Source organism: Nicotiana attenuata, unplaced genomic scaffold (assembly GCF_001879085.1).
Source record: "Nicotiana attenuata strain UT unplaced genomic scaffold, NIATTr2, whole genome shotgun sequence".
NCBI classification, from domain to species: Eukaryota; Viridiplantae; Streptophyta; class Magnoliopsida; order Solanales; family Solanaceae; genus Nicotiana; species Nicotiana attenuata.
In genome coordinates this window covers 188,523-204,114 of record NW_017671823.1, presented here as the reverse complement: position 1 = coordinate 204,114, position 15,592 = coordinate 188,523, and the positions used below count along the sequence as shown (strand labels likewise).

The following is a 15,592-nucleotide window of genomic DNA, read 5'->3' as shown; positions in this document are numbered from 1 at the left end:
TTAAACACCAACAACTCCATAGCTATGCTCATATAATGAGTGATATGTAATGTATAAATTAAAGATAAAGTTTGCAGTTTACTGACTAGTGACTACTAATTACTTCTAATTAATCTTGATTAGTGTTATTGCATGCAGTTGTAACTTTGAAGCCTAAGTTTTAAACATGAAAGTAGCAGTGGTTGGGGCAGGGATAAGTGGACTTGTTTCTGCATATGAATTGGCAAAATCTGGAGTGAAAGTTGTGGTTTATGAGAAGGAAGATTATCTCGGCGGCCATGCCAAGACTGTTACCGTCGATGGCGTCCATCTTGACCTTGGTTTTATGGCCTTCAATCGGGTAAGTACTTTTTTAAAACGTTTGACCAAGTGGTTTTTAAATTGATTAACAAAAAAAGCAAAGTATTACTACTCTCCAAAAGTACTTCCTTAAAAAGAAATTCTCAACAAATTATATTTTAAAATAAGCAGATTTTTTAAGTTTAACAAAACAGACTAATATCTATATGTTTTAAATCATAAAAGATTATTGGGCAATAGGTATTTTACGTACAAGGCAACTAAATAATTATATTCCTAGCAGAAAACTTTAACCTCTTACCTACAATCACGCCAAAGGGTTTCAGTTTCCCATCTAATAATGAAATTGTCATTAATTGTTGTTTTATTGGTACTTCTTTCTATTTCAATTATGGTGACGTTTTATTTGGTGGTATAAATGTGAATGCTTGTATAATAGTGCATACTTCGATGAATAAGTGATTTTTATTATATTTACCTATTATACATATTGTATAATATAAAGTTTAATAAGTATATTATAAAGTATAAATTAAATGTTATTTATTTGGATATACATCGTATATAATTCTTTTTCTCAATATGATAAATATATACGATGTATATACGGAATATTAAATTTTATAATATAAAATATACCACATCTTTATTGTATAAATATTATATATTTAGAGCACATTGTAGTTATTTAAATATTATATAATAATACTATTATATATAAAGTATAAAAGTAACTCAATAATATTTACGTCCTTTCATTTTATTTAGTAATTGAATTTTGTGGCAGGGAGAGAAAATAATGAAAAGGAAGAGAAAATCATGACATAAAGGATTTTTAAATTTATTATGACAAATTTATATTAAAAAATAACATAAATATTTAAATTTATTCTAGAAAGATACGATGAATGTATAACTATTATATCCAAATGTAATAGAATATAAAATTATTAAATAAAAAAATATGTGGCGATACAATGTACGTTTCTTAAATGTTTACTGAATTTAAGTTACACTACTTCATACATGCTTATAGATCTAAATGTCCAAACAATTAGAATGCTTAAAACTTAAAAAAAAAAAAGATACTAAAATTTCCATGGTGAAACCTCGTTAAAGAGAAGATTATTTTTTAGATATTCCTTTTGTCAGAATCTTTGATATATTTGGATAAGTGTTATTTATGGAGAGAAGAAAAAAATTATGAAAGAGAGAGGGAAAAGGAAATATAATAAAGTGTATTGATGTATAGAGATCCTTTAGTTAATGAGTGACCAACGTGAAATGCTAAAAAAAATGTATCGATTTTAAAATGAATAAAGATTAGTAATCATTTATGTGAATAGTTTTTAAAAATGGAATATTATCTTCCAAATAAGTGTCAAGTCAAATAATATTAGGAAAAATTATATCTTGTGAGATAATGAAATAAAAATAATGTTATGCAATCTTATCATTATCTAGTAATTTCCTTGAGGAAGAAAATTTATCATGATTGACAGTTACCCAAATTTAACTAACGACCATATAAACACCTCATCTTGTATAAGGCCCCATTTGTTTGCACTTAATGGAGGTCTGAATTTTAATCATTCAGATCTCAGATATTAAGTGTGTTTGTTTTTAAAGTCTGAATCTTAATTATTCAAATCTTAATCATTAAGTATTTTTTTTGTACTTCACAACCACTTAATGGGTCTGAATAGGTCTATATGATTAAGATCTATAACAGAGACTTAATTTCATTAAGATGTTATCACATATTCATTATTAATTGCCGCCACCGCATACCATTATCAACTACCACCATGCCACCATCACCACCATACTCAACCACCACCACCATAACCACCCCACCACCACCATGCCACCACCATCCTCAATCACAGCCTCTATTATCTACCATCACCACCTACTAGCCCCACCACTCCGACCACCATCATTCTCACCCACAATCAACACTCATCCGCCTCAACTACCACAACTGACCACCCCATCACCATCAACAACCACAGCCTGCACTGCGCATCATTATAACCTACCACCACCCACCCACCACCTTTCTCAATCACAACTACTATCACCACCGACATTATTAACTATCACTACCCACCACCACCATCCTCAATCATAATCGCCACCAATACCAATCGCTACTAGCTACTAGCATGNTACACATCTGAATATATTAAGATGTGTATTAAGATCTGAATAGAAATAATTAAGACTGTTTGATTTTTAACATCTGAATGTATAAAATTTATCTTTATTTGAAAATTAATAAACATAAAATTCAAATGAAATACTAACTAATCTAATATGCCATCAATAAAATATATAGTTTTTTAAAATATGATAGTTGTTGGTGGTGATGGCTAATGGGTGAATGCCGACTAGAGGCGGTAGTTGGTGGTAGTTTTGGTTGATCATGGTGGTTCATGCTAGTAGCTAGTAGTGATTGGTAGCGGCGGCGATTATGATTGAGGATGGTGGTGGTGGGTGGTGATAGTTAATAATAGCGGGCGGTGGTTTGTGATTAAGGAAGGTGGTGATAAGTTATAATGATGAGCGGTGCCAGTTGTGGTTGTTAATAGTGATGGGGTGGTTGAATTGTGGCAGTTAAGGTGGATAAGTATTGATTGTGAGTGAGAATGATGGTGGTCGGAGTGGTGGGGTTGGTGGGTGGTGATAGTCGATAATGGTGGCGGCTATGATTGAGGATGATGGTGGCGTTGTGGTGGTGGTGGTGGGGGAGGGGGTGATTATGGTGGTGGTGGTGGCGGCGGCATGGTGGTAGTTGATAATGGTAGGCGGTGGCGGCAATTAATAATGAATATGTGATAGCATCTTAATGAAATTAAGTCTCTGTTATAGATCTTAATCATACAGACCTATTCAGACCCATTAAGTGATTGTGAAATAAAAAAACAAACACACTTAATGATTAAGATCTGAATAATTAAGATTCAGACTTTAAAAACAAACGCACTTAATGTCTGAGATCTGAATGATTAAGATTCAGACCTCCATTAAGTGCAAACAAATGAGGCCAAGTGTCTTTTGAAAAGCAGTCCTACATGGCACCGCCTGTTGCTTAGTACTCCTTTTCCTTCAATTTATGTGCCACCTTTTTTTAATTAGGTTAGTATACTTTTATATTTAAAAATAATTTAATTTTAAAACTTTTATTTTATTAATTTTTATATTAATGAAAAGCCTTTATAGTAACAAATTTTTAAATCACACCAAAGGTTTTAGCTTTTAATTTTTAAGATCACAAATTTCAAAAATCTTTTTTTTTTCAAGTTATGTTTGAGAGCTTAAGTTTTTTCTACAAGTTGCTGAGTCAGCTCTTCTCACAATAAAATTATTATATTCAAATTAACCTCATTTCCGTAAAATTGTCTTCACTATTGTTTTAACCCAAAAAAGCAAAAAAAAAGCCCTAGTCCTATAACTGTCTCTTCTCCTTCTCTGAAATATAGTCCCAAATTTTTTTAGCTCATTTGTGTTGTGTTTTCTTCTTCGTCTCTCTCACATTAGTGCAAAGAACAGACACGTCTGCTGCCCAACTTCACCATCAAAATTTAGTGGGCGTTTGGACATAAGAATTGTAAAATTTCAAAAAAAATATATGAAATTTTTGTTCAAGTAAAAATTATATTTGAAAATTAGAGTTGTGTTTGGATATAAATATAATTTTGAATTGTTTTTGAAGTTTGTAAGTGATTTCAGTGAAAATTTTGAAAAATAACTTTTTGGAGTTTTTTAAATTTTTAAAAAATTCCAAAATGCATAAAATTGGAAATTTTACAGCAAACGCCAATTTGAAAAAAAGTGAAAATGTCCAAAACGGGCTCTTAACCTTTCAAAAGACCAGTGTTCATATAGTCAGCAATTAAGTTTGAGTAGCTAACTGACAAATTATGTTAACTTTAAGGGGTTATCTAGGCATTTAGCCAATGAGGAATAAATAGTGGATTTTAAAAACTGATACTTAGTGGGCGTTTGGACGTAAGAATTGTAAAATTCCAAAACATGGTAAAAATGGTATTTGAAATTGAGACTTGTGTTTGGACATAATACAATTTTGGGTTGTTTTTGAAGTTTTGTTATGTGAAAATTTTAAAAAATAGCTTTTTGGAGTTTTTTTTCAAAATTTCGTAAATTTCGAAAATGCATCTTTAAGCAAATTTTATGAACAAACCTTGATTTCGGAAAAAGTGAAAATTTTTTGGAAAAAAAGGGGAAAATTTGGTGCTCTTAATTTTACTGTAAGAAACAGGGAGGTATAAACATATATTGCAAATGAAGGGGTAAGTTGGGGCACTAAAGAGGTGGATTCATGATTTAAACTATATGGGTTCAACTCTAAGGCTTTAACCTATTATTATATTACCTATTATATCTTTAAATTTATGGGTTCGGACCTACCATTTGTTGAAATTTAATGAATTTTTATTCATAAATTTATGCTCCGCGTCGAAAGTTATGAGTTGGGATAAACTCATGGTCGTTACTCAACATCCGCCCCTGCACTCAAGGACGGACGCATGAATTCAACATGTTAATGCTGAAATGATGTGTTTGACAGGTAACTTATCCAAACATGATGGAGTTTTTTGAGTTCTTTGGAGTTGAAATGGAGATATCTGATATGTCATTTTCAGTGAGCGTAGACAAAGGCCGTGGTTGCGAATGGGGTACCCGAAATGGAATCTCTAGTTTGTTTGCACAGAAGAAGAATGTCTTGAATCCATATTTTTGGCAAATGATTACAGAAATTATCAAGTTCAAGCAGCATGTCATAAGGTACCAATAACTTATTTGTCTTTAAATATGCCTTCTTATTTGAGCAATTTGTTGATTTACTAATCTCATTAGAAATTTAGAGCACAGAGTCTTCTCTGTTCATTTGAACATCATGCATTTGATTAAAATGGACTAAATTGTTCTGTTTTGTATACTTTCTATTGTATATGTGTCAAGGAAAGAGCTAACTCCAATGAAGTTTATTTCATCACGAATACGTTTCTGATCTCATTGCAGTTACCTTGAAGTACTTGACAACAATCCTGACATTGACCGCGATGAAACATTATGGCAATTTATTAAGTCAAATGGCTGTACGGAGTTATTTCTGAAGGCATATCTGGTGAGTGGTGACACTGCGATTGTGGTAGTTATTGATTTGATAGGTGTAATACGCTTTTTGTTCACTCAACAAATTGCCCTTGCTATAAGCAATTTACTCATATGTTTCACAGATTCCAATATGTTCTTCAATCTGGTCCTGTCCCTTAGAAGGAGTAATGGGCTTTTCTGCTTATTCTATTCTTTCATTCTTCCGCGACCACCATCTTCTTCAGGTTCTTCCACTCATCAACTGTTCAATTAGCGTACTTTGTGTGTAGATTATACCCAATTGTTAAATGCAAGAGACTGAATTTGAATGCTTACATATATATCATTTTATTATACTTGTGTCTAAGGGTGCTTTTGTTCTTTATTTAAAGCTCTTTGGTCTCTCTCTGTTGCTCACTGTAAGATGGGGATCACATACATCTGTAAACAAGGTGAATTTTTATTCATAGATACCACAAAGTTTTTACTATTTCCCTGAGGAAAATTTCAGGCAATTACCAAATTTCACTTTGTTGCATGATATGTTAAGCATGTGTCATCCTTGAGAGTAATTTGATGGGGGACATTGAATGCAGGTTAAGGAGGAGCTGGCGAAGAGAGGCTGCCAAATAAGAAGTGGTTGTGAAGTAAATTCTGTATCGACAGATGAAGAAGGTCTAGCCATGTTCGCATTTGTATTTTCTGTTACCAGAGGAGCCCTATTTTGTGCTTTAGTGAAATTCAGTTAAAATGCATAGCCATGTTCGCATTTGTATTTTCTGTTACCAGAGGAGCCCTATTTTGTGCTTTAGTGAAATTCAGTTAAAATGCATGTTCTAATTGTGGCTGGTTGTAGTCAATTAACAGCTACAACCTGCTAGGTTTCTGAACTAAGATTAATATAGTTAGTAATTCCGCCTCTAAAATTCTACCATGAGCACAGTTTAACGGGGCAGAATGTCATGTTGAAGAGGTGCATCTTCTTGACAAATTCGTTTTAACTTATTTCTCTTGCTGCAATGCTGCCTGGTTTGAGAGAAGTTGGTGGATTGGACCATAGTCAAGATATATGATGTCTAAATGAAAAATCATTTTTTCTTCCTCTATGACAGCGATATTTTCCTTCATCGTGACAAAACATTCCTGCCTCGCGACCCAGCAGCATGGAGTGCTTTGAACTTTCTTGGAACTACGAATAATAGAGGATGCGTGACATATTGGCTCAATGTAATCCAGGTGTTATGCAATACGTCGATTTATGACCTTATATAGAAATTAGAAGATACTCTTCTTCAGTGGAGAGTCTTCTCTTTAGTGACAGCCCTCTTATTTTATGAGCTGTCTAAACTTACAGAATCTTGGTGACTCAAAGCTGCCTTATCTCGTAACCATTGATCCTCCTCACACACCAGAGCATACATTGCTTAAATGGACAACAGGCTACCTAGTCCCCTCAGTTGCTGCATCAAAAGCTTCACGTGAGCTAGATCAAATCCACGGGAAGAGAGGAATATGGTTTTGTGGAGCATATCAAGGTATGAATCTCCATTTTTATGCAGAGCATGGACCGTTGTTTCAAGATACGTGTTCCTTTGTAACCTGCTATCGTGCTTAGTCTGCTGCTGGACTTCAACAATTTTCATTTAGAGAACCAGTTCCTTTAACTGAAATCACTTGCAGAGCCCAGTGTATGAAACAATATAGTTTCTTTCTCCGGACTTTTTATAGTTCTCTCCGTTAGTCCTTGGATTTTGCAGCTTATAAATTTGAATCTGTTTTATTCCGACTCTCGGCGGATAAGATTACTCCGTTTCTATTTAGATGAAATAGCCCTGGGCCATCGAGACGGAGGGTACTAAACAAGTCGCCAAGCTGTCTTTGCAAAGAGAGCTTCATTCACTTTCTTTTTTTCTTTCCGTTTCAACTTGATGCCTGCGAGTGAGCTCAACAACCTCGTGTCTTGGTTTAATTCACTTCCTTTATTTGCATAATGTTAAAGGAAAGCAACTGGTAAAGATTGTAGCTTGAGTTGTTCCGTCTTTAGTCCTTGCTTCCCTTTAGTGCATAGACTTTTTTTCCGCTTTGTTTTTCACTGCTTATTGATGTATATTTATTGCGATACTTCCAGGTTATGGCTTCCATGAGGATGGACTAAAGGTAGTACTACTTTTGCTAATAACAAGCTCAACAGATTTTAACTTGAAGTATCACCTTACTCTGAAAACAATTTGAAGTCTTTTCCAGCTTTTGTTGTCCCTTTAATGTCACGTGGATGATTCTCTACGTTTGCTCCTCCTCAGGTGGGTGTGGCTGCTGCAGATGGCATGCTTAGAAGGAATTCTAATATTCTGGACAAACCCAAGCACATGGTACCAACCTGGCCTGAAACAGGAGCACGCCTCGTTGTTACAAGATTTTTCAGAAGTTTCATTAAAACAGGATGCATAATGTGAGTAATGTGTTTCACCTTGTATTGCTTTAATCCCAAAATAGTGGCAGATACATATCTAACAACTTGTTTATCTCCATCTATCCTATTTCTTATGCTGAAAAGGCTCAAAATTGCCTTTGAACTATCAGAAATAAAGCACTTTGTCCTCTGTTTGTTTTTGGTATCAAAAAGTTCCTCACCGTCTAAAAATTGGGCCATACTTACCCTCAAAACTAACGGCTGTCCACATGAGCTTCTAGACTTATTTAAATATATTTGCTATTTGAATGGTAGCAATATGCAGAATGACTATTTTATCGAGAAAATACACTTCTTTTATTCAAATCTCTTTGGCTTAAAGTTCATATACAAGTCGAAAAGCATGTTGCAAGACAACTCACATCTGAATCACAATTTATTGCAATATTATTTCTTCTATTATACATAGCTTCAAAATTGTCTTAATTATTCATGCTGAAAATGTTTGAATATTTTTTTGGAGATTTTTGAGTTTTTGTAAAGTTATAGGATAAGTAGGAGTAAGACACTGTAAGTTTAGTCGGCATGAGAACAACGAAGTTGAGGTGAGACTAGATGGGATTGCAGTGTCAACATGCAAACAATTTAGATATATAGGCTCGTTGTTTCAAGAGAGGTGATAGATGAAGATGTTATCCATAGGATTAAAACAGGATGGTTGAAACGGAGAAGTGCTACCGTAGTGTTACGTGATAGAAGGATGCCTACCAAAGTGAAAGGTAAGCTCTATAGAATAACTATAAGACCGACAATGTTATATGGCAGTGAATGTTGGGCAACTAAAGTCCAACATATCCACAAGATGAGTAATGCAGACATGCAAATGCTAAGATGGATGTGCGGTCATACAAGATTTGATAAGATAAAAAATGAAGACATTTGCCAGAAAGTGCAAGTAGCAAGCATTGAGGATTAAATGAGAGAAGGTCACTTGAGATGGGTTTGTCATGTCTTGCATCGCCCTATAGATGCACCGGTCCGTAGGTGTGAAACTATGGTGAATGAAGGTATTAAAAAGGGGCAAGGTAGACCTAAAATTACATGAAAATACGTTGTCTCGAAAGACTTATAAATCTTTGGAATCATGCAACTTAGCTAAAGGCAGGCACAATGGAAGAAAAATATCCATATAGGTGATACTTACTAGTTAGGAATAGGCTTTAAAATATTACTTTTCTTATAATTGTCACTATTATTTATATATATTTAACTTAATTTCACTGTAACTCTTATTTTATTTTGGCATGATGCCGATATGAGTTGAGCAAGAAGTGAGGAGCCATATCGCCGACCCCATCTTTGTTTGAGACTGAGTCTTAGTAGTAGTAGTAGTTTCTTCTAAATATTGAAGATATCTGGATAATTACTTTATATTTTGCGATGTACAGCTTGTTTGAAGGAGGAGGAACAGTTTTCACCTTCCAAGGAACAGAGAGGAAATGCTCTCTGAAAGTTTCTCTTAGAATTAATAGTCCACAGTTTTACTGGAAGGTAAATTGAAATTCTCTTTTCCCCCCTTCACGTTATCAAGCGATAAAACCCAAACAGGAAAACTAAATCCAAATCTTGACAAATTCTGTGATATAGATTGCAACTGAAGCTGAAATAGGCCTTGCTGATGCTTTTATTCATGGGGATTTCTCTTTTGTTGACAAGAATGAAGGTCTTCTTAATCTTATCATGGTGAGGAAATAACTAGATTCTTTGTAAATAGCATTTGTTTGGTACTTAGCTTCCTGAATTCTTTTACAGATATTTGTTGCCAACAGTGATTTGAAAGCGTCTGTTACAAGTTCTAGCAAGAAAAGGTAAATAGTTTGTCCTCAACTTGAAATAAAGAAACATAAACTTCTGTTCATATGTTAAAGTTTTTCATCACTTTGCATGGCTCTAGAGGCTGGTGGACACCATTCCTTTTTACAGCAGCACTGCCATCTGCAAAGTATTTCATTCGACATTTTTTGAATCAAAACACCCTGACTCAGGCTCGTCGGAATATCTCCCGTCACTATGACCTGGTAAATAACTTGTGCATATTATATCACCCAAAGTATGTAGGGGATGTCAAAGATTAGTAGTGAAATTGAAGTACTCAATCCTGCGCGTATTCTTTGCCAGTTGCAGTAGCTTTTTCACTTTCATCTATTTTCCTGTAATTTTCTTGTCTAATATGGGCTGCTATTGTGTAGATGATAAGCATTGTTTTATTGATGTTTTGTTCAGAGTAATGAACTCTTCTCACTCTTTCTGGATGAGACTATGACATACTCATGTGCAATATTCAAGGTTAGCTCTCAAAATTTTAAATGCTTGCCACCTTTTTTGTCTTCGCATGTTAAGCTACATTTACTGTTCTTTAATGTCATCCAATGGTGATCTAGTTTTCTCTCATAATTTTTCTAGAGTGAGGATGAAGACCTAAAAGATGCACAGCTTAGAAAGATTTCCGTTCTCATTAAAAAGGTCATCAACTATGTAAAAAGCTCTCTTGTTTCATCATAGATTTCAAGCATAATTTGATTCTGCTTCTATTCTATTTAGGCAAAAATTAGCAAGGAACATCACATGTTAGAGATAGGATTTGGTTGGGGCAGTTTTGCTGTGGAAGTTGTCAAGCAAACAGGGTGTAAATATACTGGTATAACTCTCTCCGAGCAGCAACTGGAGTATGCACAGTTGATAGTTGAGCAAGCAGGCCTTCAGGTATAGATTGTACTTACAATGTTGAAGCTCAAAAGTTTTGAGTTTGGAATTTCATTCTCATCCGTTTAGATCACTAAGATTTCATTCTTGTTGCTGCCCATATTAAGAACATTTGATGAGGATTTCTCGGAAATCTTTGAAGAAGTTTTTTGAAATCTTAACCGGAGAAGTGAAGATGTGCAATGACCAGTTCAAAACTGATGTATAGAAATAACTGCGACTGATCACGGATATACGTGGTTCAGGAAATTTTCCTCTATATATGGACAGGCACAGCAAAGGAAACCGTCCAATTTAGATTGTATAATAGCCTTACAGTATCTCTTAATGCAGGAATCCCCATAATAATACCCCCCTTCTCTTATCGATGGCTTAGCCTACGCGACAAATATAATTGCTATAAGCTGAGGAAAATGATAAAGCAACTAGGAGATTGCAATTCATGACTAAACCTTCATAGCCTATGTTGCACGGACTCTCTAGAATGCTGCTGCACCCGTGTCGGATCCTCTAAAAATACACTATTTTTGGGTGATCGACACGCACCCGGCAATATTTTCGGAGAGTCCAAGCAACATAGGTCACAGGTCAGGCCAGAGAAGTTATGGTACAAAATTAACTAAAATGCTTCTTTGTATGTTGCATTCCCACATTTGTCTTTATAAGATTAACATGAGAACATGATCTGCTTAGCACTTGCAAGCCAAAACCGTGCAACTTTAAAGCTAGGGTTATCTATTAATATTCAATTCAATGAAATTTTTTCGCAGGATCGGATTTCACTTCTCCTATGTGACTATCGTCAAATGCCAAATAAGGACAAATATCACAGGATTGTATCAATGTGAGCTTTTATCCTCTACATCTTGACATATTGTAGTACTCACTATATGTCGAGCCAGTGTTACAATTGAACTAATTTCATTTTCAGTGGGATGATAGAACATGTTGGTCATGACTTTATGGATGAATTCTTTACTTGCTGTGAGTCTGCATTGGCAGAAGACGGGCTTCTAGTTCTGCAGGTAATGAATTAAAGTGATCCCTTAACACAGTCCACTTTGTTCACTTTTTCCCTTCAATTTCCTACAATGTTCTGTTGCTCTTGTTTCTTTATGCTGCTTTTCACAATCGTTGGCTTTCCTTAGTTCGTTTCGGTGCCAGATGAGAGGTATGGCGAATACAGGCAAAGCATAAGCTTCATAAAAGTGTATATATTCCCAGGCGGATGCTTGCCTGCACTAAGTCGAGTAACATCAGCCATGGCTGCGGCATCCAGATTATGGTAAGAAAGAGTTCATTTTGTGATTTTGCACTGGCGTCCTTATCTCTGTTATTACTTGTTATTTGTTTCACTTTGGTTTCTGATTGCACCACTCAGTGTTAGTCTTGTATTATCGCTTTGGTTTTCTGATGGGTTTGCTTGATGTTGCTTCTTCCTTTTATCTTTCTTGAGCCGAGGGTGTACCGGAAACAACCTCTCTGCCTTTCTATAGGTAGGGGTAAGGTCTGCATACGCAATACCCTCCCCAGACCGCACTTGTGAGATTTCACTGGGTTTATTGTTGTTGTTGTTGCACTAGCGTCCTTGTCAATCTTTCAAAAGCATTTCATAAATCATATAAATGCAGTGTAGTGCACCTGGAAGAGATCGGAATTCATTATTATCAGACACTGAGATGTTGGCGGAAAAACTTCTTGGAAAATCAGATGTAACTACCTTCTATGCTGAGATAAAACTGTTTCTTTCGTGAATCATTTAATTTGCTGCTTGATCCGTTCTAAATGCTGATAGTTGGCCATTAATAACTGTGTCACTAGCCAAATTCGTGCATTGGGATTCGATGACAAGTTCATCAGAACATGGGAGTACTACTTTGACTGCTGTGCTGCTGGATTCAAAACATGCACAATAGGAGATTATCAGGTAATGGCAATAAATCTTTGAAGACACTTAAAACCAATTAATGTTGAATCATATTAACTACCTCACTTAAAAATTTGAGTTATTAGAGATGGTATAATTTTATTAACGTAATTGTATTTTCAACATGACTCTTCACGTTCTTCAGGATAAGACTCTTTTTTCTTGTGAAGCATAGCGATTGAACTCGAACTTAGGAGCTCGGTTGCTTTGCTACCATGTTGAATTATGTGAACTACTTCATATAAAAACTTTAGTAAATGGAGAGGATACACTTTTATTTTACCAATTTTTGAGAAGTAAAACAACTCAAAGGGTTCTTCTGTTCTTGTAGATTGTATTTTCACGACCAGGCAATGTTGCAGCATTTGATGATCCTTACAACAGTGCACCTTCAGCTTATTAGAGTTTTTTTGTTTGGAATGTTGGAACTTCCTTTTGGAAAATAAATTAATTCCTCAACACAACAAGAAAAACCTAATCAAGCCAGATGTGTCATTGGTGTTCGGCTAAATGATAAAAATATTGTAACGTGGTGTTGTGATATTGTTTGCTTTGGGAAAAGTTGCACGATCTTTCCCGAAAGGCCTCACGCCATTGTAGTATTCAACACCTTATAAGTAACCTTTTTTTTAAGTTTCATGTGAGACTTTATTCACACCACATCACAATTGACTTATACTTTTGTGATCCTTTCGTATTGTATTCAGTAAACTCCTCTTTTAAGTTACCAATTAAAAGTTATTCAAGGAAAGGAGAGATTATTGATTGAAGCTAATAAATTTTGTGTCCATTGGCTTATAAATTTTGGGGGCGCGCATTTAATTGCCTTATAAAGTTTCATTGAAATATTGGCTTATAAATTTTGAGTGCGCGCATTTAATCATTAGGTGAAGCTAATAAATTTTGCAGTTTTCCTAACCTAATTATTGTGTATTATTGGATTAATACACACGAGCGGAGCAAGAGTTCTAGTTGTATTTTCAATGGAATTTAGTAACTTTGATCAAAAACTCTATATTTTTTATTAAGATATTTACTTACTATGTGTAAATAGTTTCCTTGCAGATTTAGGATAAATATTTACAAAATACCCAATAGTTATGTACGTTGTATGCTTGGAATATACATTTCATATGTTGTATACCTTAATAATATACACAACGTAATTCAACCTGGTATACTCAATTAAATTAGGGTGAAAATAGCACGGGCTAGCAATTTTCGGGCTGGTATTCGAAAAATAGCCAGCATTTGTAAACTCATTGAAAAGTAGTCATTGTTTTGCTGAAACACGTAAAGTTCCAGCATAATATGCCGGGTTATAGAGCTTTTGCGTTTAAACTTCTAGTATAATATGTTGGAACTCTAATACATTATGAAATTCTAGCACATTATGCTAAAATTTCATATGTAAAAACTTCAAACTCCAGCATATTATGCTGGAATATTCCTGGATTTTTAAAGGTATTTTTGTTCAGATTTTATCTTTACATTAAAAAATAGCTAAACTTTTGATTACTTTGAAACTGTGACCATTTTCCAATTACAAATGTAAATTTAGCTATTTTTGATTTTTTTCCCCTCATATGCTGGCCAAATAGAAATAATTATTTGGCCACTTTAACACTTTAGGTCCATTTTCAGTTTTTTTTTTTTTTTTTTTTTTTACTTCAACACTTTACACAAACGAAAGATAAAGATTTTATGTCTACACTAATTATTGAAATCTTTTGTGTGGCATGTAATTCGAATCTTCAAATATCGAATAACATAAGCTATGATTTCCGCAATGGAGTAGAGAGGTCTATTGCTTTCATGACATTTGATAAAACTGAAACGAGATGGAGAGAGAAGTCATTCATTTACATTTTTTTTGGTTTTTATGTTTAAGAGATAATTAAGTAGGTGCACGTACATTACCTTGAACATTTTTCAATTTAAGTTGAGATGCTCATACACTTAAAATTAGTATCAAACCAGATAATAAATTTGGGTTCGAGTCTCATAGTCAAAAAGAATTTTAAAATACTTAACATATGAAAAAGAATTAGAGCGGCAAATGAGCGGCGCGTTAGCAACGCTAGGATAACATTTCCAAATTTAGTTAAGGTTTAGAAGTTTTGATGATTGTTGAGCTACTTAGCTCCTATATTCAAGTCTATTACTCAAAAGATCATTGGACTATTCAAAATTTATTATTACACATACACACACAGCAAAGAACTAGATTAAAAGTGCAAACGATATATATATATATATATATATATATATATATATATATATATATATATATAGTTCTTTGCCTTTATAATCTAGTTTGCATGGTAATTTTCTTTTGCTAAGTATAAGAAACTATTTCATGTTAAAAATAATCTATTTTTAATTGAGTCCTTAAACTATTATTTTTTGGTAATTAAAGTATTTTATTTACCAAGTAACAATATTTAAAGTTTGTACAATGTACTACAAAAAGCTCTAGCATACCTACTACTGGACATGAAGCCCCAGCTAGGAGTTGCCTATCACTATTACTTCTACTGCTTCTATTGCTTAACTGCTACTTCATACTTTATTTACTTCAGGATACCAATTTAAAATAGCCATTGCTCTATCTAAACAAGGAAATTTGGCAGCCCTGATATGTATTTCCTGAATGATCAATCGTAATATAGCATTGCTTGTTCTCCTCTTCTTCTGAAAAATCACATTGTTCCTTTCTTGCCAAATGTGGTAGGGCAGCTGCTAGGGTCATCCTACATACTGCTGCACCTGCACTCTGTCCTTTTCTCACTTGCTCCAGCCATGTCACCTCCTCCTGCCAAGCTTTCTTTGGTCTTCGTATACCTTGCCATTCCAATAGTCATTGCCATATCTCTCCGCTATCTCACAGTCAAAGAATAGGTGCTGCACTGTCTCATTTTCTTTGTTACATAATGAGCATGTTTGTTCTGCAATTATACCCCATCTTACTAGCCTTTCTTTAGTAGCAAGTCTTTGCTGAATTGCCCGCCTTAGTATGAATATCCACTTGGGTTGTCCCTGATTGTTGCATACTAATTTCCTTCATG

General features: G+C 34.4%; 1 protein-coding gene across 1 annotated transcript; it reads left to right on the top strand.

Moving 5' to 3' along the window:
* Positions 1–142: 142 nt before the first annotated feature.
* On the top strand, positions 143–13,303 carry LOC109210431. The gene is made up of 24 exons (XM_019373850.1): positions 143–340; positions 4,895–5,112; positions 5,350–5,455; positions 5,568–5,669; positions 5,817–5,876; positions 6,021–6,119; positions 6,368–6,453; positions 6,537–6,660; positions 6,779–6,959; positions 7,553–7,581; positions 7,725–7,873; positions 9,283–9,385; positions 9,482–9,577; positions 9,647–9,702; positions 9,789–9,912; positions 10,118–10,180; positions 10,298–10,357; positions 10,436–10,597; positions 11,368–11,441; positions 11,529–11,622; positions 11,746–11,882; positions 12,229–12,309; positions 12,419–12,524; positions 12,856–13,303. Exons 1-24 carry the CDS (start codon positions 167–169, stop codon positions 12,925–12,927), a joined length of 2,556 nt encoding a protein of 851 aa, XP_019229395.1. The 5' UTR covers positions 143–166; the 3' UTR covers positions 12,928–13,303.
* Positions 13,304–15,592: the final 2,289 nt, after the last annotated feature.

What these genes read in the sequence shown, in the direction of transcription:
- LOC109210431 (XM_019373850.1), top strand. Translation starts at nt 167, where the DNA reads ATGAAAGTAGCAGTGGTTGGGGCAGGGATAAGTGGACTTGTTTCTGCA. An exon ending in ATTGGCTCAATGTAATCCAG is followed by an intron (nt 6,661 to 6,778) that starts GTGTTATGCAAT and finishes CTAAACTTACAG; the next exon opens with AATCTTGGTGACTCAAAGCT. An exon ending in GCTGCGGCATCCAGATTATG is followed by an intron (nt 11,883 to 12,228) that starts GTAAGAAAGAGT and finishes ATATAAATGCAG; the next exon opens with TGTAGTGCACCTGGAAGAGA.